At 38.9% G+C, this 24,003-nt stretch overlaps 2 protein-coding genes across 4 annotated transcripts in view; both read left to right on the top strand.

Annotated features, from left to right (window-relative positions):
• Nucleotides 1–711: 711 nt before the first annotated feature.
• EEF1AKMT2 (EEF1A lysine methyltransferase 2) lies at nt 712–22,934 on the top strand. Of its 3 annotated transcripts, none has more exons than XM_046027221.1 (6): nt 712–849; nt 1,914–1,979; nt 2,985–3,099; nt 15,928–16,035; nt 18,441–18,657; nt 22,420–22,934. In XM_046027221.1, the coding sequence occupies exons 1-6, from the start codon at nt 740–742 to the stop codon at nt 22,512–22,514; spliced, it is 711 nt and encodes a 236-aa protein (XP_045883177.1). In that variant the 5' UTR covers nt 712–739; the 3' UTR covers nt 22,515–22,934. The 3 variants fall into 3 exon arrangements, with proteins under 3 accessions (XP_045883177.1, XP_045883179.1, XP_045883178.1); XM_046027222.1 differs by having other exon boundaries at nt 774–849; nt 2,985–3,103; XM_046027223.1 differs by lacking the exon at nt 1,914–1,979 and having other exon boundaries at nt 753–849; nt 2,985–3,103.
• FAM53B (family with sequence similarity 53 member B) overlaps nt 747–24,003 on the top strand; it is a 138,566-nt gene continuing 115,309 nt past the window's right edge. The window contains exon 1 of the mRNA XM_046027218.1: nt 747–849. The gene's annotated coding sequence lies outside the window, so the exon portion shown is untranslated. The remainder of the gene's footprint in view (nt 850–24,003) is intronic.

Genomic DNA, 24,003 nt, shown 5'->3' with positions numbered 1-24,003 from the left:
CATGATTCCAGGGTCCTGGGATCCAGCCCCACATGGGCTCCCTGCTCTGTGGGAAGCCTGCTTCTCCTCCCACTTCCCCTCCTTCTGTCCTCTCTTTAGTTGTCTCTGTCAAATAAATAAATAAAATTAAAAAAAAAAAAAAAACAGGGGTGCCTTGGCTAGTACATTAAGAATGGATTATTTCAACATCCCAAACTAACATAAGGTTGTCAACTATACTTGAATAAAATAATAATAACAAAAAGAATGGATTATTTCAGGCAATGTCACTCTCCCTTAAGGGAAGGCAGGGGTCTTCTCAGGCAGATTACTTCACTAATGCCCACCAGAAAATTCCATACTGATGGGTTTAAAATTCCATTCCTGGAAGAGGCTCAAATCTGCAGTTACGTGGGATATTAAGTCTCAGGCTTAGCAAAACTGACTCCATTTGGAGCTGTTTCTTTCTCACAGTCCCTTACAAACAGCAGTCCTCGAAAGCAGCGGCGCTTAGGGGGGCACCTCAGGAACCGGGTGCCTCTGACTCTGGCGGCAGTGGGCAGAGAGGGAGGCGAGACGCCGCCGACCACGCCTGGGTTTGCGAACCTCCACTCGGGAGCAAAGACGAGCTGTGGAAGCTGAGGCCAGGAGTAGTAGAGAGGGCGGCCTCCTGCCGCCTAGAGGCGCCCAACCACGAGTCCGCTCTGCCCGTGCCTCGTCTCTATGGCGGCCCCAACGGCCCTCCGGGGCGCGGAGCGGGATGAACTCGGGCACGGGCGGCGGCGGCGGTGCTGGGGCCGCGGAGCCGTCCCGGAGCGGCAGTCCTGGAGAGGATGGCTTCGCCCCGTCGGCGCTGGGGACTCGAGAGCAGTGAGTGTGGCATTGGGCAGGGAGCCTGAGCAGCGCCGCTCTGGCTGGGCCCCGGGGAGGGGACGGGGAGGGGGAAGAGGGCCCCGGAAGATGCGGAGGGCCTTGGGGGGCGGGGGTGAGGCGAGGAAGCTAAGAGGGGACTGGTGGGCTGGAATCCCGAAGGGCAACCCTGGGGGTGGTTACTAGGCGCTCCGTGGAGCCGACGTGTAAAGGGCACGTGAGGTGCGGAATGGCCTCCGAAGCTCTTGGGGGAGGCCTTGGTGGTGGTCTCGAGCCGGAGGGGCTGGCTTGGGAAAAGGGCGAGGGGGCCGGGACGTAGGGCTGGTGGGCAGGGGGTGGGGTGGGGATGTGGAAGCTGGGAAGATGACCTGAGGAGGGAGCGAGGAGAAAGTGATCTGACCTTACATCGATGTTCAGTATTTATGGGCGAATTAATAGATGGATGAGGGAATGCCAGGGGAAAGGGACGAATGGAAGGTGAGTTGGAGGACCGAGAGGGAGCAGCGGTTCTGGTGAGGGGGAAGTGGGAAGAGAAGGCAAATGTTGGGGAGGGGGAAACTATACTTCCAAGGAGTAAATGTAATTTAATCCAAGGAGTAAATTGCAATTTAATCTTTAGGCAGAGCTTGTGTTTGGTAAGTTCCCTTGCGAGGAACCATTGTATTGGTAGGAAATCTTTGTGTCTGCACGTTTTAGACGGAAATGTGCGATGATGACCCTGTGCCTGTGCAGTGAAGTTTTGGACTCGTGTTTGGGACTTAGGGATCCGTGGGCACATACTTGTTTGTGGGTGTGCGTTTTTGTTTTTTTTTTTTAAGCTAAAATATATAGTATTTTTATGTGTCAAGTATTGTACTTAGTGCTTTATGTGTGTAAACTTATTCTGCTTGTCTGTGTCTTTCATTCCTTTAACAAGGATGTTAAGAGGTTGATCTAGCGCACTTACTGAAAGCACTGATAATGTCTTAAACGTCTGTCTTAAATACCTACAGTGTATTAGAAACGTTTACATTGTAATTCAGTTTGATTCAAGAATCTTGCTTTGCATTTGATTATTTATATAGTTGGGATGCTGTCTATGAGAGAGAGCTGCAAACTTTTCAAGAATATGGAGATACAGGAGAAATCTGGTGAGTTAGAAAAAATAGCGGAATTATGATTCAGAAGAGCGTGTGTGTATGTCTTTTAAGTGCTTACCCCCAAAGAAAGACAACCTGAAAGTTCTGGGAACCTTGGACTGATTCTGGCTGTAGCAGGTAGATTTAAAGAATCTCTCTCTTCTCTCTCTTTTAATGGTCCAGACTTAAATTTGATGAGAAATAGGTATCCTCTGCTTTTTGAAAATTCACATTATGTCTCTCGGCTTTTATGAAAGACTTGTATTAGTACCTGTTTTTGTCAACTGAAAGAAATATGAAGATTTTCTCTTGTACTAAGAAAGGTGAAAAGCAGAAATAGCATTCACCGGTTTTTCAGTGAGCCGTTAGGGAGGCAGTGCATATCCCAGCAGCAAGAGTGGTGCTGCCAAGCTTCTGTCCCCAGAAACTACACTCAGCATCCCAGCGCACGGCCACCATAGCTTTGAACAGTGTCTGTGAGCGTCTGTGTTTTATCTTGATTTATTTTGTGCCTGTGTTAGCAAGACGTGTCTTGTGGTATCAGGCCTAAGAGAGGTTATTTTTGGAGTCTGGGAATGCTCAAAAATTCTACCACATAAATGACCGGTCATTGCTTCTTTGCTTTGTGCCATTTTGCCTTAGGAAAGATTTCATAGCAGTGCTCTACTTGCCGTTAGTGGGGGAAACCTGTGTTAGGAAGTTGCTATCATCCTGTGATCATCCTTGTTCAATGAGCAATAACATTTTGAGCCATCAGCATATACAAGTTCTAATGCTGATGTGGTGAAACGTTAATAAGTAACGTATTGACCCTATCTGTTGTGTCCTATTCTTGGGAGCATGCTCTCTTCAGTCATAGCGCAGGTGAAGCTTAAGCAGCCACAGATGCTACATCTTCTTTCAAAAAAAAAAAGGCTTAATTGAGCATATTGTATAAGCTGCTTAAATGGAATATAGTTATAATCTTTGCTCTATATTCCTCTGGTCTTTGAATAACGGATTCTCTGTTTCTAATAGGTTTGGAGAAGAGAGTATGGATCGGCTAATAAGGTGGATGCAAAACCGCAAGATTCCATTGGATGCTTCAGTGCTTGATATTGGAACTGGAAATGGTGTTTTCTTGGTTGAACTTGTTGGTACTTTTAGTATTCATGTGTTAAAGCCAAATTTTGAAGTGAAATTAAAAAAGAAATCTTAGAAGTGAGGATACTAATTATGTTCATCTAAAGTAGAAGAGCAAAAAAAAAAAAAAAAACCCAAACCCAAGCAACTAATAAAGTAGTAGAGGAGTTGTACCACTTACTCTGAGAAGTCCACAGTACAAAAGGGAGGCTGCATGGATCGTGAGAAAGCATTAAATGAGAAGCCAGGGGATCTGAGTCCAGTCTTGGCCCTTCTGGCCTTAGTCTTGACCTTGAGCAAGCCACTTATTTATTTCTCTGGGTGTAGTGTCGTGTAGGTTTTTTCTTAAAGCTTTTGACAAGGTGATCTTAATTGGTTTCTTTAGCTCAAAACTCTGGAAATCTGTGTGTATATAAGGAAGATGACTTTTTTACACTTCTTGTAGGACATAAATACCTTATGTGCATATGGTTTAAAGAACGTATTTTTTCTATGGAACTGAATTTTGGCACTAAACCATCACTGTTGTGTACCAGTTGTGTGCTCATGGCTGTGGCTTGTACTATGGAGAAAATTATAAAACTTAGGCTTCTTCCTAGATGGCTTTACTGTCTTAATGTAAAAGGGTATATACATAATGGTGACATTTGTTGAATGGCTTCCACATGCCAGGCCTTGTGCTAGGCATTGGCAACCTGAAAATATAGACGTTGTACTTGAATTGTTCTAATACAATAGAGGATGGACAGACATATAAACAATTAATGCTGTAAGTTGATATGTGTGATAATAGATGACCGAGAATAGAAAAGAGAGTGGTTAATTTTGGGGAGCAGAGATAGGAAGGGTCTTGGAGGAGCTAATATCCACGTTGGGTGGAAATTGCAGGGGCAGGATGTGGTGAGTGTGGGAGAGAGAGAGAGACTTTCAAACAGTGGAAATAATATTTAAAGATTTGGGTGGGAGTGCCTGACTGGCTTAGTTTGTGGAGTGTGCAACTCTTGATCTTGGAGTTGTGAGTTTAAGCCCCATGTTGAGTGTGGAGATTGCTTAAAAAAAAAAAAAAAGACATGAAGGTTTGAAGCAGCAGCATGTACTGGGCCTGTAAATAATTTGGTAAGTTAGAATATAAAGTGTATTTATGGGATGGACAGAGGCGAGGGTTAAGTTAAAGGTAGGAGCCATATTATATACCACGTCTAACAAATTAGATTTTGCTTTTAGGTTATGGGAAGCCATTAAAATGTTTTAAGCAGTGGAGTATGATTAGAAAAAACTTTGGTAAATGTTTTTGAAACCTAAGGTATAATGTATGTATGTCCAAGTGCACAAATCAAAAGCATGTGGCTCAGTGAATTTCTGCAAAGTGAGCACAACTATAGTCACCTATCAACTATCGCCCTGGTCAAGAAGTAAAAAATATTACAGACTCTGGAAACTCCCCTGAACTCCCTACCAGTCCTTTCTAAATTACTCTCTCCTTCCTCTTTAAAGGTAGCCCCTAATGGCAAGGAGTTTTAACATTAGAGAGTAATTTGACCGTTTTTGAATGTATACATGGAGGACTCCAGTTTGCTTTCCAGTGTGTCCTCCACTCTCTGTGAGATTCATCAAGCTGCTGTGTGTGGCAGTAACACATTCATTTTCATTGCTGTATAAGATTTATTTATACTCAGCTTTATTCATTCTCTTGTTTACCTGCACATTCTTTGGGATTTTAGTAGTTTATTTGTAGAAGCTAGTGATTTATCCTTTGAGACTTTGAGACTTGAGACTTTGAGAAAGTAGATTCTTTCATATTTTTACATATACAGTTGACTCTTGAACAACAGGGGTTTGAACTATGCAGGCCCACTTATTTGTGGAATTTTTTTCAATAAATGTATGTATAGTCCTATAAATGTATTTTCCTTGTGATTTTCTTAATATTTTCCTTTCTCTAACTTAATTTATTGTAAGAATACAGTATATGATACACATGGCATACAAAATACTTGTTGATCGATTGTTATTTTATCAGTAAGGTTTCCAGTCAGCGACAGGCTATGGGGTACCTGGGTGGGTCGGTCCGTTAGGCGTGTGACTCTTGATTTTGGCTCAGGTCATGATCTCAGGGTTGTGAGACTGAGTGCGGTGTTGTGCTCTGTGCTGAGCATGGAGCCTGCTTAGGATTCTCCTTCACCCTCTGCCCTTCACTCCGGCTCACTCTCGCTTTAAAAAAAACGGACTAAAACCAAGCCCCACCTTTAAACCCCAGTCTTAACCCAACCCTTAAATACCCATGGACTATTAGTAAAGTTTTGTGGGAATCAAAGGTTAAATGCAAAGTTTTGAGTGCAAGGGGTGTCAGCACTCCTCACCTCTATGTGGTTCAATAGTTAACTGTGTCGTTATGCAGACTTTGAATAATGGCCGTTTTCTTTCTTCCTTTCCAATCCTTTCTAACTTTTCTCCTCTTACTACACTGTCTAGGACTTCTAGTAGAATGTTGAAAAGAAGTGGTAACAGAAGACATCCTTGTCTTTTTTTACCCTTTCCAGAGATTACTTTGAAAGTTTCACTGTTAGGTACGATGTTAGCTTGTACATTTGTTTTGTAGATCACTTGGTATCAGACTAAAGAAGTTTCTTTCTATTCCTCCTTTGCTGAAAGAGAGTGAGTGTGTGTGTTTCTTATAAATCTTGTTATTTATCAAATGTTTTTCCTGTTGTTGAGGTAATCATATGGATTTTCTTCTTTAGCCTGTTTGTGTTGATGAATTACATTCATCATTTTCAAATGTCAATTGCATTTCTGGAATGAATCCAACTTATATATATCGTTGGATTCACTTTGTTAATACTTTGTTTAGGATTTTTGCAACTCTGCCCATGAGAAAGATTGTCTCAGTAATTTAAGTTTTTTGTAGTGGTCTTGTCAAGTTTTAGTTACAGGTTATGCTGACATCATTAAATGAGAATGTATTTTTTTGAAAGAGTTTATTAATGATTAGTGTTTCTTCTGAAATGTTTGGTAGAATTCACTGGTGAAGCCACCTACATGAGGAGTTTTTTAAGGGAAGTTACTTTCTTTTTTAATGTGTACTTACTAAGTGTAGTATGATGTACGTATGGAAAAATGGTCATTAAGTATATAGCGTTTACAAAATGAACACCTTTGTGTAACTCACCAGACTGATCAAGAAATCAGACATTGTTAGCGTCATAGAAGCAGCCCCTTTGTGCGCTCCCCTCACCCCCATTCCTTCCTAAAGCTTTCACTATTCTGATGTCTATCATCATGTTAGGCTGTTTTTGGTGTCAGCTGTACTTGTTTCTCACTGTGATTTTATTTATCTGTTTGTCAGTCAGAGAGAGAGAGAGAGAGCTGTGCTAGTCGGCGGAGTAGCAGGCAGGGGGAGAAGCCGCTCCTGCTGAGCAGGGAGCCTGATGCGGTAACTGACTGAGCCACCCAGGCATCCCTATTTATTTTTTTAAGATTTTATTTATTTGAGAGAGAGAGAGCGGGAGAGAGAGCGCATGCACGGCCAAGCATGAGCAGGGTGGGGTGGTGGGCTGGGGCAGAGGGAGAGAGAGAGAGAGAAGCAGACTCTTTGCTGAGTCCAGTGCAATCCCAGGTACCCAGATGACCTGAGCGGAAGGCAGACACTTAACCAGCTGAGCCACCCAGGCGGCCCCTCACTGTGGTTTTAATTAACATCTCCCTAATAATTAATGATGTTGACCACCTTTTCATGTGCTTATTTGCCATTGGTATATCTTGTTTGGTGATGGGTGTTCAGATCTTTTGGCCATTTTTAGACTGGGTTGTTTGTTTGCTTATTGGTAAGCGTTGAGGATTCTTTATGTATTCTGGATATAAGTTCTTTACCAGGTATGTGATTTCCAAATATTTTCTCCCAGTCTTTGGCTTCTTTTTTTATTCTCTTAATAGTATCTTTTGAAGGGCAGAAGTTCTTGATTTTGATGAAGTCCAGTTTATTGACTTTTCCTTATATGGATTGTGCTTTTTTTTTTAATTTTTTTTATTTTATTTATTTAGTTGACAGAGAGAGAGGTCACAAGTAGGCAGAGAGGCAGGCAGAGAGAGAGGGAGAAACAGGCTTCTCACTGAGCAGAGAGCCCGATGCGGGGCTCGATCCCAGGACCCTGAGATCATGACCTGAGCCGAAGGCAGAGGCTTAAACCACTGAGCCACCCAGGCGCCCCTGGATTGTGCTTTTGTGAACATAATAACTCTTTGCCTAACCCAAGGTCACACAGATTTTCTCCTATTTTGTCTTCCAAATGTTTAAAGTTTACATTTATTTTCTTTATTTTTTTAAATTTTAAGTAGACGCCACATCCAGTGTGGGGCTTAAACTCAAAACCCTGAGATTAAGAGTGGCATGCTCCACTGACCAGGGAGCCAGGCAGGTCCCCCCTACCTTTTACATTTAGATCTGTGATTTTTTTTTTGTAAGATATTATTTATTTGTTTTAAGATATTTATTTGTTTGAGAGAGCGTGTGTGCTAGAGAGAGAGAGTGTGTGTGCGCGTGAGCACGAGCAAGGGGAGGGAGCACGAGCAAGGGGAGGGGTAGAGGGAGAGGTGGAGCAGGCTCCCCACTAAGCAAGGAGCCTGATAATGGGACTCCAGGCCAGGATCATGACCTGAGCCAAAGCAGAGGCTGAACCAACTGAGCCCTCCAGGCGCCCCTGAATAAATAAAATCTCAAAAAAAAAAAATTATTTTCTAGTAGTTCATTGCTAATAAAAGTGCAACGAATTTCTCTATTTTATATCTGGTAATTCAGACATCAATTCTAATAGTTTATTCGTAGATTCTTTGGATTTTCTTATGTACAGTAACGTCATGTAATTTTAGTTCTTCAATTTCAACTTTGATGTCTTGTTTATTGAAATGCTCTGTACTCTTGAATATAGTGTTGAATAGAAATATGAAAGAGGATAGCCTAGTAGAAGAGCAAAGTTTCTAGTATTTCACTGTTACATATGGTGTTAGTTATAGGGTTTTATAGATAGTTTATCAGATTGAGGGTGTTTGTTTATATTCCTAGTTTAAGTTTTTAATCATGAATGGGTGTTGAATTTGATCAGCTGCTTTCTTTGATAATTGAGATGATTAGATGATTTTTCTTTGGTTTTATTGTTGAATTGATTGGTTTTGGGGACAGGGTGTCCTTATTTTATTTAACTGACATTTTTGTTCAAAAAATTTTACGGATTTTTTTTTTTTTTTTTTTTTTAATATTTTCTAAGTAAGCCCTGCACCCAGTGTGGGGCTTGAACTCATGACCTGGAGCTCAAGAGTTGCATGCTCTACCAGCTGAGCCAGCCACATGCCCTTGATTGGTCACTGTTACAACAAACTTCCATTCTTGAAGTAAACCAAGTTTGATTGCTGTGTATCATCCCTTTCATATATTATTGGATTTCATTTGGTAGTATTTATTTTGCTTATCATTTGTATAGTTTCATGAGAGAGATTAGTAAGTAATATTCTTCACATGAAATTTTCATGTAAGGTTTTTGTGTCAAGGTTATGCTGGCCTCAGAACAAGATGGGAAAACTCCCTCCTTTTATTCTTTGGGAAAATTTGTAATTGGCTTTGTTTCTTCCTTAAACATCCAGAAGAATTCTTGGTGACATCCTCTGGAATATGGAGGGTTTTTTATTGTGTTTTTCAAGAAATTTATTGTTTATCTAAATGTTAAAATTGTATTAGTGTCAAGTTCATAATTTACTGTTAAATTTAAAAAATTTACATATTGTAACATTGACTTTTTTGCATAGAGTTCTGTGGATTTTAGCACAGGTTGATATAATCACCTTTACAGTCAGGGTACAGAATAGGTGCATCCTATGTAACCACCCTTTTCCCCCTGCTAGCTGCCAGTCTGTTCTCATCACTGCTCTGTGTTTTTGAGAATGTCCTATAAAACGGAATCATGAAGTATTATCGTCTTTTGAGTTTTCCTTCTTTTGCTCAACATAGTACTTTTGAGATTCATCCACGTTTTTGTATGTATCAGTATTCATTTTATTGCTGAAACGTGGCCAATGTATGGGTATATCGCAGTTTGTTTATCCATGTCCTTGCTGAAGGACATGTGAATTGTTGGCAGTTTTTGGCAATTATGAATAAGCTGCTGTGAACATTTGTGTAAACATTTTGGTGTGAACGTGTTTAATTTCGCTAATGTAAATATGTGTTTACCTTTATTAGAAACTGCCAAGCCACTTTTCTGTGTGGTTGTACCGTTTTGCATTCACATTTCACGTACATAAACAATGTATGGTGGTTGCACTTGGTCTGTATCTTTGCTGACACAGTTGCCCATGTTTGCTGTTTTAGCCATTCCAATATGTGTATAGTGGCGTCTAATGATGGTTTTAGTGTGTAGATCTCTGATGGCTGATTATGTTGAATGTGTTTTCATGTACTTACTTGCTATCTTTATATATTGTTCAGTGAAACTTCCATTCAACTCTTTTGCTCATTTTTGGATTGAATTGTTCGTTTTCTTACTGTCGAATTTTGTGTGTTCTTTGTATGTTCTGAATACAAGTCTTCTCTGAAACATAATTGTAAATGTTTTCTAACTTCTCTTCAGTCTAGCTTCTCTTTTTATTCTGTTAAGAGATGAAAAGTAAAATTTAAAATTTTGATAAAGTCCCGGTTTGAGTTATTTCTTTTTATTTTTTCTATTAAGTATCTCTGCGCCGGGCTCGAATTCTTGACTGTAAGGTCAAGAGTTGCTTGCTCCGCTGGCTGAGTCAGCCAGGCACCCCTAGTTTTTTTTCTTTAATGTATTGTGTGTTTTTTTATTGTTGTTTTTTTTAAAGATTTTATTTCTTTGACAGAGAGCCAGCGAGAGGGAATACAAGCAGGGGGAGTGGGAGAGGGAGAAGCAGGCTTCCCTCTGAGCAGGGAGCCCGATGTGGGGCTCAATCCCAGGACACTGGGATCATGACCTGAGCTGAAGGCAGATGCTTAGGGACTGAGTCACCCAGACGCCCCTAATGTATTGTGTTTTTGGTGTCATGTCTAATAACTCTTTGCCTAATCTACTTTTCTCCTTTCTTTTCCCCTAAAAGTTTTTATAGTTTTAATTTTTTATGATGATCCTTTTTGAATTAATTTTTGTATAAGATGAGGTTCAAGTCAAGATTCTTTTTTTTTTGGTATATAAATGTCCCTTTGTTTTATTTAAAAAAATTTTTTTTAAAGATTTTATTTATTTATTTATTTGACAGGGATCACAAGTAGGCAGAGAGACAGGCAGAGAGAGAGGAGGAAGCAGGCTCCCTGCTGAGCCGAGAGCCCAATTCGGGGCTCGATCCCAGGACTCTGAGATCATGACCTGAGCCAAATTCAGAGGCTTTAACCCACTGAGCCACCCAGGTGCCCTAAAAACTTCTTTTAAAGATTTTATTTATTAGACAGAGTGCGCATTTGCGCGATGGGGGAGGGTCAGAGGGGAAGCAGACTCTGCTAAGAGGGGAGTCTGACGTGGGCTTGATCCTGGGACTCTGGGATCATGAGTTGAACCGAAGGCAGGTGCTTAACTGATTGAGCCACCGAGGCGCCCTGATGTCCCTTTCTTTTAATACCATTTGTTAAAAAGACTGCTCTTCCTTCACTGAATTGTCTTTTCACTTTTGCCAAAAATCAGTTGGCCAAATTTTTGTGTATCTGTTTCTGGACTCTTTTTCATTGATGTGTCTATCCCTTTGTAACACCGCATTGTCTTGATTAGTGTAGCTTTTTAGTAAACCTTAAAAGTTGAGTAGTGGGATTCTGCAAATTTTATTCTTTTTCTAATTTTTTAAAAAGATTGTGTTTATTATTAGAGAGCATAATCACAAGCAGGAGGAATGGCAGGCAGAGGGATAGGGAGAGGGAAAAGCGGGCTCCCTGCTGAACAATGAGCCTGACGTGGGGCTCAATCCCAGGACCCTGGGATCATGACCTGAGCTGAGGGCAGAAGCTTAACAACTGAGCCACCCAGGTGCCCCTTGTTCTTCTTTTTCAAATGTTGTTTTGGCTATTCCAATTCTGTTGCCTTTCCAAATAAATTTTAAAATCAGTTTATATTTATCTACAAAAGAATCCATGCTGAAAATTTGGTTGGAATTGAACTAAATTTGTAATTCGATGAGAATTGACATCTTTACTATCTACAGTCTTCTAATCCATGAACATGTTATGTTTCTTCATTTATTTAGGTCTGCCTTGATTTCTTTCATCTTCATTTTTTCATTTTCAGCATAAAGATCCTTTTAGATTTTTGTACTTGTATCAATATATATTTTTTGGAGTGTTTTAAAGGTATTGATTTTTGAAATTCAGTTTCTGGGGTGCCTGGGTGGCTTAGTCATTAGGTGTCTGCCTTCGGCTCAGGTCATGATCCCAGTGTCCTGGAATCTAGCCTCACACTGGGCTCCCTATTTGACAGGAAGTCTGCTTCTCCCTCTCCCACTCCTTGTGTTCCTGCTCTCACTGTCTCTCTGTCAAATAAATAAATACAATCTTTTTTTTTTTTTTTTTTAAGATTTTACTTATTTATTTGTCAGAGAGAGCGCGCATAAGCAGGGGGAGCAGCAGGCAGAGGGAGAAGCAGGCTCCCCGCTGATCAGGGAACCTGATGTGGGACTTGATCCCAGGATCCTGGGAATATGACCTAAACCAAAAGCAGATGCTTAACCAACTGAGCTGCCCAGGAGTCCCAAAATAAAAAAAGTCTAAAAAAAAAAAAAATTCAGTTTCCAATTGTTTATTGCTAGAAATATGGTTGATTTTTGTGTATTGACCTTGTACTCTAACCTTGCATTTATTAGTTCTAGGAATTTTTTGATGGGTTTTCCTATGTAGACAGTCACTGTTTATGAATAGGGGCAGTTTTAGTTCTTCGTCTTTAATTTGTATGCCTTTTATTTCTTTTTCTCAACTAATTACATTAAGTATGGCTTCCAATACAATGTTAATTAGGAGTGGTGACAATAGGACATGTCTCCCTTGTTCTGGTTTTAGTTTTCCAATCTACCTGTGCGTTTCACCATTAAAGATGTGTTGGCTTTAAAAAAGGTGGGGGTGGGGGGAGTCATGTCAACTGTAGGATTTTTTTTTTAGATGTCCTTTATCATGTTGAGGAGATTCCTTTCTATTTCTAGAATAGATGTTGAATTTTGTTGAATTTCTTATTGTCCTATTAAGGTTATTTATTTCATTTGAGTGAGTTTGCAGTTTTTGAGGAATTGGTTTAGTAATATATAAACAGAATTAGATACTATGACCAGATGGGGCTTATTCTGAGATTGCAATGCCAGTTCATTATATGAAAATCATATAACCTATCATATTAACAGTCTAAAGAAGAAAAACTTCATGATTATACTCACTGATGGGAAAAAAAATTTGTATCACTCTTCTTTCCTTTTGAGAGTCTGGAAATAGCAGTGTTAGAACTTTTCATAGTGTTCCACAGGTCTATGAGGCTCTGTTCATCTTTTTTCCCCCCATTTTTCTCTGTTGATCAGATTTGGTATGTCTTCAAGTTCATGGACTTTTTCTTTAATTTCTATTCTGTTGAGACTACATACTGCATTTGGTTGATAGTCTCTTTAAGGCTTTTTTTCTCCCTACACCTTTTCCTTACTTAACTATGTGATGTTTTTGTTGTAAAAGATAAAGTTTATTAGTCCCAAATGATTTTCCACGATGTAGATTTTCTAATTGTACTTCTGTCATTTAAAATGTTTTCTGCACCCTGTATTTTTGTAGATCAGAAGTTAGATCTAGAATAAGGTACGGTAAACTAGAGTTTGAGGGTCAAATCTGGCCTTCCTCTGTTTTTAAAAATATTGATTGAAATCATTTGTATACATATTGTTTGTACCTGCATGTGTGCTATGGTAGTAGAGCTGAATATTTGGGAAAGAGGCTGTATGGCTGGGAAAGCCTAAAAATATTTATGCCTGCCTGCCTGCCTTCACTTTCTTTCCTTTCTTCCTTTTCTTTTCTTTTTCTTTCTCTCTCTCTCCTTCCTTCCTTCCTTCCTTCCTTCCTTCCTTCCTCCTTTTCTCTCTTCTTTCCTTCCTTCTTGTGAGTAAATGATAGAAGTTTATTAAGCAAGGATACAGGAGAAAAAACTTTCAGGAATGAGTGGGGTCCTGACAGGGTTGCCCTGCTCTATTCCTTTATTTATTTTTATTTTTTGAGATTTTATTTATTTACTTGGCAGCGAGAGGAGAAAGAGAGAGAGAGAGAGAGAGAGAGAGGGAACGAACGCACAAGCAGATGGAGCAGCAGGGAGAGGGAGAAGCAGGCTTCTCACTGAGCAGGGAGCCCCACGCAGGGCTTGATCTCAGGACCATGGAATCATGACCCAAACTGAAGCAGAAGCCTTAACTGACGGAGCCACCCAGGTGCCCCTGCCCTGTTCCTTCAAAGTAAAATTTTGATAATCTCTGATTCAGAGATTTTTACAAATTCAGTTTGCTTTTTTTTTTTTTAATGAACTTAATAGATGGTCATTTATATTTGCTTTTGTGGCACATAATGTTTTGTTGTCTGTTTTTGTGATGTTAATCGTCATTGCTTATAAAAGGGCTTTTTAAGTGATTCACCTACATTTTTGATGGATTTTTGATGGATTTTTTTTTTTGCTGGGCATAAAATTTTAGACTGCAGTTTTTCCTTTGCTGTTTCTGGCTTCCAGTCTTAATGACTTAACTGTCAGCTGTCAGTCTTACTGTTAGTCTTTGAAGGTAGTCTCTTGTTCCTGTGTTTCTCCCTACCCTCCACTCCCTGGATGCTTCTGAGGTTTTCCTGTTTTGGGTTTTTATCAGATACACAGTACTGGTTTTCTTTTTCTTTTTCAATCTTCTTTAGATTTATATTGCTTTTTCAGTCTGTGGCTTGAGGTCCTTCATCGGTATTAGAAAATTCTCACCCATATGTCATTTTCTCTCGTGCCCCGTTCTCATTTTTTCTCTTCCTGAGAGTCCTATTACATATATTTTAGATGTTATACAGTGTTATATATTGTTTTTTATGTTGTTTCCTGTTTTTGATTGTGCCTTTTGTTCTTTGCCTAATAGGAGTATTTTCTTTTGACCTTTCTTACAATTCACTAATTTTTTTTCTGTGTTTAATCTGCTGTCAAGCCTACCCTTGAATCTGTTTAATTATTGCTTTTTTCATTTCTGTTATTCATTTGGTTCTTTGTTACAGTTTTCAGTTCTCAGAATTCTCCATGAACTGTCATTTATTTCAGTTGTTTTAAAATTGATTTCTGATCATTATTTTATTTGGGTCTCCTGTGATCTTTTCTAATGACAGTTCTTCTCCCTTGGTTTCTGGTCATTTGTTGTTTCCTTGAATATCTGCTTATTTTTCACTCAGTGTCAGAAACCAAATGTGAAAAATGTTGCAGATAGTTTGAGGTTTTGAATGATTGTTCTAGAAACCTAAAACATCTGTATATGATATTTTTATAAGTTCTGTTGTAAGAATAAATAGGCATGGGAGAAGAGGGAACTGGTAAGAGTCAATTAATAGAATTTTCCAGGCTTCCTGATAGAGAAGGATTTGGGAGAAAATGAAGATCTCAAAGAGTATGGAGTGAGACAACTAAAAGAGTTGGCATCAAAGTGGGGATGGTAGACCTTGAGATTAAAATAAAAATAATCAAGGGGAAAAAAATTCTGTGGGATATAATTGGTGTGTTAACTAGAGTTTATAATTAGTCACTAGGTGGAAAGTCAAGGTAGTCTTAATGGAAGGTGTAGGTGTAGGTTGAGTTTTGAAGGAAATAAATTGGGTAAATAGTGAAGAGCAGGAATAGAATTTCAGGCTACACTGCTTTTCTTCTTCAAATTTCCTCTGAAACTACCTTTAGCCCCATTGTTCTAAAAGTGTTCGGCCTAGTATTAAGGGGTGGGGTGAGGACCAGAAGCCATCATACTTTTTTCGCCAGAGGCTCACACACTCTAGGTAGGTTCATACGGCTAGTGAACAGCCAGCTAAAGCTCTGGACTCAAAACTCTTCATGTCCTCTGAGCCTTGATTCTTTGGGGACCTTTTTTTTTCTTTTTAAAGATTCTATTTATTTATTTGACAGAGATCACAAGTAGGCAGAGAGGGAGGAAGCAGGCTCCCTGCTAAGCAGAGAGCCCGATGTGGGGCTCGATCCCAGGACCCTGAGATCGTGACCTGAGCTGAAGGCAGAGGCTTAACCCACTGAGCCACCCAGGCGCCCTGGGGATATTAATACTTGCTCAACCTACCTCACATAGTTTTTGTCAACATTCCAGAAACAAAAATACTGTACAAATGTAACGTGGTTAATAATCACATGGCTGGTTGAAAGTTGTGATTTGTAGTTATACTGAAGGAAAATTTTTCAAGAACTTACTTCGTATGCATTTCATTTATTCATATAACTTAATTGTGCTAAGTAAAATTTGTGACGGATTTATGTGTGAATTAGCACGTGTCAACATCAGAAGTTTCATGTTCCATTTTTCTGCTTGAAGGCAAAAATATTACACGTACATTCTCATTATCTTTGAGAGAACGCATTTTCTTTTGAAATAGAAACCAATACTATAAAAACAAATGAATTGTCACTTGATATAAATTTGAACTCTTAGTGTCTGTTCGGATTCTACGATAAAATTTAAACTGCAGATTATTGGACAGTCTATGTCACTCGATCTATTATATAAATAAAGCAGTCCCAGTCCTAAAGGAATGTTACAATTCATAAGCAAAGCAGTATGTTAAAACTTTATTTTAAACTAAAGTATAAAATTGTTTCTCTGTCTCTAGGCAAAATTTGGTTTCTCTAATATTACCGGAATTGATTATTCACCTTCTGCAATACAGCTTTCTGGAAGTATTATAGAGAAAGAGGGTTTATCTAACATTAAGTTGAAGGTAACTATTATATTACTATAAATTTTTTATAATAAAAGTTATAAAGTTTAAGCATTTCTAGAGTATATTTGCTAACAATATCTTTGAACTTGTAAATTAAGGATTAATTATAAATAATCCAAATTGAAACATTTTTAAGTAACTGAAAATTTTCAGTCTAGTCAGCTTGGGGAAGTTATTTTCTCCTCTTATGTGCGAGTGTGTTGATTCTCATGTTTGTGAACACACACAAATACTAGCTGCTAACTTTGGATTAACTAGGTCAAAAAGTTGTAAATACATAAAGTGGTGTAGTGCCACCAAGGATTACTTCGTTTATTTTTGTGTCCTGTGATCCATAAGGAGATGATGGATTTATAGATCTAGCCCAGGCTTCTCTGAGCTCTAGAATGATTTATTTATTTATTTTTATCTTTTAGAGATTTATTTATTTGAGAGAGAGAGAGTGTGTGTGAGAGAGAGAGGGCATGAGAGGGGAGAAGATGAGAGGGAGGAGCAGACTCCCCGTGGAGCTGGGAGCCTGATGTGGGACTCGATCCCGTGACTCCAGGATCATGACCTGAGCCGAAGGCAGTTGCTTAACCAACTGAGCCACCCAGGTGCCCTGAGCTCTAGAATGACTTAAAAACTGCATATTTTACATTTCTGCCTGGATAGCAGTTGTCTGTCATTTTTCTTCTCTTTGCCTTAAGTCCTGTGTCTCCTTCTGTTGGTTTTATCTTCAGAGTGTATCAGGCACGTGCTTATTCCTTGCTGTTTCCTCTGTGCCCTCCTAAGTCCGAGCCGCCATCATTTCTTGCCTCCGTGGCTACAGTGGCCTCTTACTTGGCTCTCCATTGCTCCTCTTGCCATCCACTGTCACCGCAGGGCAAGCAGAGTGATCTTTTAAAATGTCAGTCAGCTCGTGTCACTGCCTTGCGCACAAGCCGCCAAGGGCTTCCCTGTTGCACTGAGAACGGAATCTGAATCCCCACTCACCTTACAAAGCCCCTCCTTTCTCACCTGTTTTTCTCTCTCACCAGTATTCCAGCACACTGGGTTGCTTTCTGCTCCTGAAACATGTCGGGCCTGTTCTTTTCCAGTCTTTCTACCTGCTGCTCTGTCTGGAATATTCTTGCCCCAGATCTGAGCTTGTTTGGCTCATTCTCGTCAGTCAGATCTGTGCTCAGACACCACCTTCTCAGACCTTTCCTGACTGCCTTTTCCAAAACATCTCTCTTCCCAGTCACTCACTGTGTTTATTATTCTGTTTCTGTTGTCTTCATAGCACTTCCTCTAAACTTATTTGTTTAGCTTATTTATTTGTTGTCTCTCCCTTTAGAGAACATAAGATATATTCTCATACACGGGCACTTTCTTTTTTGTTTACTATTATATTCTCAGTGACTGAGAAATCCCTGCATTTAATAGGTGTTCACGACATACTTGTTGAATGAACGAGCACTTTGATACAGGCGTTTCAGATAGGACCTTCTCTAAACTCAGCCCTGAAGAATAGTGGTCATCCTTTGCCTCAGTTATCATGAATACTTTGGTGTGAGGGCGGAGGAAAGAAATCACGTTCTAATGTAAATAAACATGAAGATCCGCATTTTAAAATTAAAGGGTTTTAGGTAATACAGTATTTATGATTACTGTATTAAGATTGTATGAATAATAGCTAGTTGCTTAGTTTTTCAAAGTAGCTTTTCAGAATTAAGTACACTGACGAAGTATTGTATTAAATGAAATTGTGGCAGATCACTGGCTCAGGTCCTTAAAATCTACTAATAGGTTATTGAAAATGAATGATATGCTGATGTATGACTTCCACAACCTAAACTGCACGATATTTATAAAGTTAAGTAACTGCAGTTTAAATAGTCCTCGATTTCTTAAGCTTTATGCCATTCATTTTATCTGTTAGTTACTTGCTGAGTTGCTGGGTCAGGGCTGAGCGACTTCTGATTTTACCAAGTTTACTTTAAGTCACGTAACTGGTAATCACATCAGCTAAAAATCATCGTATTTCTAATGACCTGTTTGAGTTCAGCATAGTTTTTGTCATCTTTAAGAACATGTCAAATATTCTGCTTTTTGACAGAAATAACTTTCATAAGCTGGGCTTGGAGGCTCAATTACATGCTGGTATTATTAGGCCATACACCTGGCTTTGATTTGTTTCCAAATTTGTAGAGATTTGGAATGTCCAGGAAACACTGTCAGTCTCCCACTAATGTTAGTTTTAATGATCTTAGAATGAAACACATAAAAGTTAGCTATAAAGTTGAAAATATGTTTATTATATGTAAAATGCCATCATAATTAATTGGTCTTTTTATCTGTAATCTTTTACAGACTGTCACTTGAATTCAAGAGAGATTGTGTGTTAATTGTTCTCATAAAGACATTGATTTTTAATATAGGTAGAAGACTTTTTGAATCTTTCCACAAAGCTGTCTGGATTTCATATTTGTATTGACAAAGGAACTTTTGATGCCATAAGCCTTAATCCTGACAATGCGATTGAGAAGAGGAAGCAGTATGTGAAATCCCTGTCTGGGGCGTTGAACGTGAAAGGCTTTTTTCTAATAACCTCTTGTAATTGGACCAAGGAAGAGTTGCTAGATGAATTCAGTGAAGGTAAATGGCCATGTGTTGTTCATGTGTGCTTACCTCGGGTTTCATGTACTTAAATGTGTTTTTTTTCCTTCCCCTTGGTGTTCCAGTGTTTTACTGTTCCGTTTGTGGGAATTGCCTGGTTTTCTTCTCTTTTAACTATATATGCAAAGGACAAAGAAATAATGTCCTGAGATCCAGAGTCCTTTCTAAAATTTTCCAAGAAATCCTGGCAGTGAGGTACTAATTTATGAGTCTATAAAAGTTAAGTTCTTCATTTAAGCTGCATAATCTGTTATTTAGAGACTCAAACAGAAAAGCACATACCTTGTGCTTCTGACTCTAGTGTACTGACACACTGGTCATCAGTCGTCATAGTCATCAGTCACATGCAAATAGAGCAGTATTTTTTAGAATCTGACATGAGAGTTTGTAGTCTATAGATACTTTCTGTGTCTTGCTAATGGTCATTTGGGTATTTAGGATTTATCTTTTCAGTGTACATAGAATAATTATTTTTAACGTTGCGCAGAAAAAAAAAGTAGGGACTTTGTAGTAGAAATACTTCCTGTTAACTCTTGAGGACGCTCTACCTTTTTTAAGGGTTTGGTGCCAGGACAGGATCCTTTCTTGCCCCGTTAAGAAATTATAATTAGTGCTGTGTCTGCTCTGTGGGAATCTTGTGAGAATTGAGAATGTGTAATCTGTGCACAAATATTTGGAATTCATTGGCAGACTGTTCTTGCATGTTTAAAGGAATATTTTACCTGCCAATTTGTTCACGTAGTGCACAGGCATTTCTGGGAAAGTACTTTGACAATCCAGGACTAGTATTTGCTTGGGTTTTTTCACAGACTCTTTTTAAGATTAGCACGATGTTTTGTTAAAGAAATGGGAGGAATTTTTAGGATGGAATATTAGTATGGTATGGAATATTATGTTATGTGGAATATGGAATATTAATATGATATGGTACTAAATTTTTGTTAAATTCTGAATCTCAGTTGCCACAAGCTGACGGGAAATGAATTTATAACTATTTGCATGTATTTTTGTCTTAGAATTTGTTTTCTTTTTGGTAATAAGGGAATAGGCAGTAGGAGGGAAAACATTTAACACATGTCCTTTTGTGTGCCTTCAGTTGACTTCGGCAGGTTATATAATGTAAAACTTGAAGTGTTTGAAGCTTGAAACGTGAGCTTGTGGTTTCATTACTCTTGCCTCTGGAAAACAAGAGTTATATGTGATTTATTGTCTTGTATTTCATGCCATTAATTTTACTATCTTCCATGTTAAATTTGTTTCGTTTAGAACTGCTGAGGCCCTGTATCCATACAGTCTTTTCCTTCTTCCTGAAGCTTGACAGTTTTAATAAATGCTTGAAGTTAACACTGTGTAGGGCAAGTTTCTTTCCTGGTTTTTAAATACAGGTGTTCTCTTTTACCCTTGGAACCACCAGACAAAAACATATTTGTCCGTCTTTGATAATGAGGAACAGACTTTAGCCTGGTAAAGAGTGCTTAAAATTGTGTCTGTGTCTGAGAATTACTTTAAGTTATGTTCAGTTTCAGAGCTTAATACAGAATTTCAGCAAAATGTTACAACAGGAAATGTTAAATAAATACACAGAATTGAAGACATTTTTTAGGCATCTGTTTGAGAATATGGTGTTTGGAGTTGGAGATAGAACACTAAATGAATACAGGCATCACTGCCCAGGGGCTTGCCAGTGGCTTTTCACGACTGGCTTCTGTGGTCCCATTGACGGTCTTTTAAGGTTCTTTGCTTCTTTCCTTATTTGAAACATAACACTGTTGAAATAAATCTTGTATTTTTCCTTTATAACGCTTTTTATATAAACATTTTCTGTTGTCATTTGTTTTGGTGGAGATTACTTGAATCATTTGCCAGATAGTGGGATGTTCTAATTTGATGTCCAAGGAAGTTTACTTTCTTAAAACTACTGAGTTAAGAACAACTCCAGAAAACCTGTTATACTGTGTAAATAATCCAGATTTGTTATGAAAAAGATTGAAGAATGTCAATAACCTCAACACAAAGGGTATAGGTTAAAATAACTAAAATTATTATTTATCATTGGCTTACAACCACTTTTAAAATTTTGGTCTGTTATGTATTAAAATATAAGCACTTCAATTCTGTAGGTTAGTCCAGGGAGTTAAAAGATTAGTCTTGGAGAATTCATGCAGACAGCTCCATTTTCTTTCTCTTTTTTAAAAAAGATCTTATTTATTTATTTGACACAGAGAGACAGAGTGAGAGAGGGAACATTGGGGGAGTGGGAGAGGGAGAAGCAGGCTTCCCGCATCAGGGAGCCTGATGCGGGGCTCGATCCCAGCACCCTGGGATCATGACCTGAGCTGAAGGCAGACGCTTAATCAATGAGCCACCCGGGTGCCCCTCCATTTTCTCTTGAACGTTTTCATTACGAAGTATTTTAAACATGCGTAAAAATTGCAGAAAAAAGGTAGGGTTTGTATCCATGTATCCACCATGGTTACTATGTTTTCCAGCATTAAGAGACATCATGTTATTTAAAAGACCTGTCCCTCTTTGGAGAAGTTTTCTTATCAGTTTTAATGAACATTTTATTTATAGATATTTGTTAAGATTTGATGAAGTTTGATGAAGAATATGAATTAGAATGCACAGTTGATACGTAATACATATCCTTTTATATTTTTTCTGTTTATAAGAGTTAGTTCAGCTGAAGCTCAAGGCAAGCAAGGAAGCTTCGAGAATGCAGACCACCCCCACCTCCCAGGGAAAAAAAATCATAGTCCCTCCAAGCTAAAAGTCCCATCACTGAGGGAAAACCATGGTTAACTTCAGCCTTGCTTATCTTACTTTTTAAAAACTAAATAATGAAATGTTAACTTTCCATTTCATTTTATAGTTCAGGAAAATGCTGTGTTATCTTCTTTTGATCTTTACAAAATCACTGTGAGGTAGGTAGGGGCGTTGTTCTGTGTAACCTCCTTGCATAGAAACTGAGGGTCCTGGCGGCATATCTTTTACCCAGTAAGTGGTAGAGCTGGAACTTGAACCCAGGACTCTTGAGTCCACATTAATTTTTAAGTCACACTGTGCTGCTTTGAAAGTTACTACTTCCTTTTCTTCCCAGATCCTTCATTAGTTCAGTCTGGATCTTGGTTTTTGTTTACAAACTCTTGATTTTGTCGTGGTAAAATATATATAAGGTAAGATTTGCCGTTTAGCCATTTTAAAGTGTACGGTTCTCTGACATTAAGTACTTTCCCATTTTTGTTCAGCCACGAGCACCGTCCATCTCCAGAACTTTTTCATCTTCTACAGATTCATCTTGATTTCCACATTGTTTGACCCCTCTCTATTAAGTACATTTATATGTGTGACGTGGACCGAGTTACTACATATAAACCCCACAGAACAGTGCCTGAATCCTGAGAAGACCTCAGCACGTGATGGCTGCTTCCTCCAAGCGAGATGGTTCAGCAGTCTGGGGGAGATGCAGAGTGTAGGGGATCGTAGACAGGAAGTGGGGGAAAGGGGAAGGGATGGAAAGCCTCTTTTCTGCAATTTAATTTGGGGCTAGTCTGTTCCTTGTTCAGTTTCAAGCGTTAGTGGGTATGTATTCTGCGCACACAGTAGAACTGAAAAATTATCAAGTGAAATTCCGTCACAGTTAATAGTTTTATAAAAGGTTTGCAAGTACATTGTTCATACAAATTTCCCTTAACTGTGGGATTCAGTCCCTATTAAAAGTATTTTAATCTTGTCTGACAGGATTTGAACTTTTCGAAGAGCTGCCAACACCCGCGTTCAGCTTTGGAGGCAGATCTGGAAACAGTGTAACGGCATTGGTTTTCCAGAAAACGTGAGACTTTCCACTGGACAATTTCAGTTAGTTTCATTAAGAAGCTCCACATCAAAGTTAACCTGACACAGAAAATGCCAGTGCAAATAAATGCTTAGTAAGTACCCAGGATGCACATGTTGGAGAGATGAAATGGGTTGGTAAGAATGTGAACATGTGAGCGATTGAGTTTTAGAGACAACCAAGAACCATTTAAAGTATTCTTTTGTATTTGAAATGTAAATATTTTTCTCTTTGATTAAAAATATTTTCTGTAACTGCTAAACAGTCAAAAACCTTAAAGCAGTAAATGAATTTACAGAAAGCATGTATTCTTGGTTTTTGTGGCTTGGAAGAGTTGAATCGAATATAGCTGCTCATTAAGATTTGATGAAACTACTCCAGGGCAAGAAGATTAATAAACACCAACTTTCTTAGTGTTTTATTAAACTGTCTGTGAAACATAATAAGTATAATATTTTGGGTTGAATGGTGGTTATTTAAAAAAAAAATTTAAGACCTGAGAAAAGTCCCTTAGTTTTCATGTGTATAATTAAACAAAATCAGATAAATGTATGAGTTGATGAAGACATATTTATTGAGCTTGTATTTTGCTGCTGATGGCCTTTTACACACTGTGAAGGATAAACAGGAAGTAGGAAAGACAGCTAACAGATCCTATTATCTGCTAGCACCGTGTTAAGTTACATTATGGTATTAAGTCACTGAATCCGCCAGATATCTTCTCAAGGTATGTTTTAACTTATTCCTGTTTCTTCATATTGAAGGGCTAGTACTGGGGCACCTGACTGGCTCAGTTGGTAGAGCATGCAACATGACCTCGGGGTTGTGAGTTCGAGCCCCACATTGGATAGAGAGATTACTTAAAAATAAAATCTTTATTTATTGATTTTAAAGATTTTGTTTATTTGTCAGAGAGAGAGAACACAGACGGGGAAAGCAGCAGGGAGAGGGAGAAGCAGACTCCCCGCTGAGCAAGGAGCCGGGCATGGGACTCAATTCCAGGACCCTAGGATTATAACCTGAGCCGAAGGCAGTCACTTAACCAACTGAGCCACCCAGGCATCCCAAAATAGAATCTTTAAAAAAAAAAAAAAAAAACAGCTAGTATAGGATGGAGCCAGGATTCTTTGGGTCTGACTAAAACCCGTTCTCTTCCTCTAGCATATTCTGCTTCCCAGGGGCTAATAACTCTTTGCCTTATTGGTACTTGCAGTTCAGTAGGGGAGCCAGGACTGGTCCAGAGAAGACACTGTCAGAGAAATTGAATAGTTGAATTTTCAAGAGCTCTGCAGCTCCTTGTTGTGACAGTGTTGGTCTGTGGCCTGTGAGTTAGTGAGTCATCCTTCACTGCTTTTCTCCATCTCCCTTTTGTCTTAACACACTTGCCGAACCAAGAACTGAATAGTATCATTCTTTTGGGAAAGGGTGGTGTAGGTTATAAGTATATATAAGCCTTTGGGGACGTGGGGACAAAGATATTTTAGTTAGGG

Source organism: Meles meles, chromosome 13 (assembly GCF_922984935.1).
Source record: "Meles meles chromosome 13, mMelMel3.1 paternal haplotype, whole genome shotgun sequence".
Classification (NCBI taxonomy): Eukaryota; Metazoa; Chordata; class Mammalia; order Carnivora; family Mustelidae; genus Meles; species Meles meles.
This window is presented reverse-complemented; position numbering and strand designations above follow the sequence as displayed.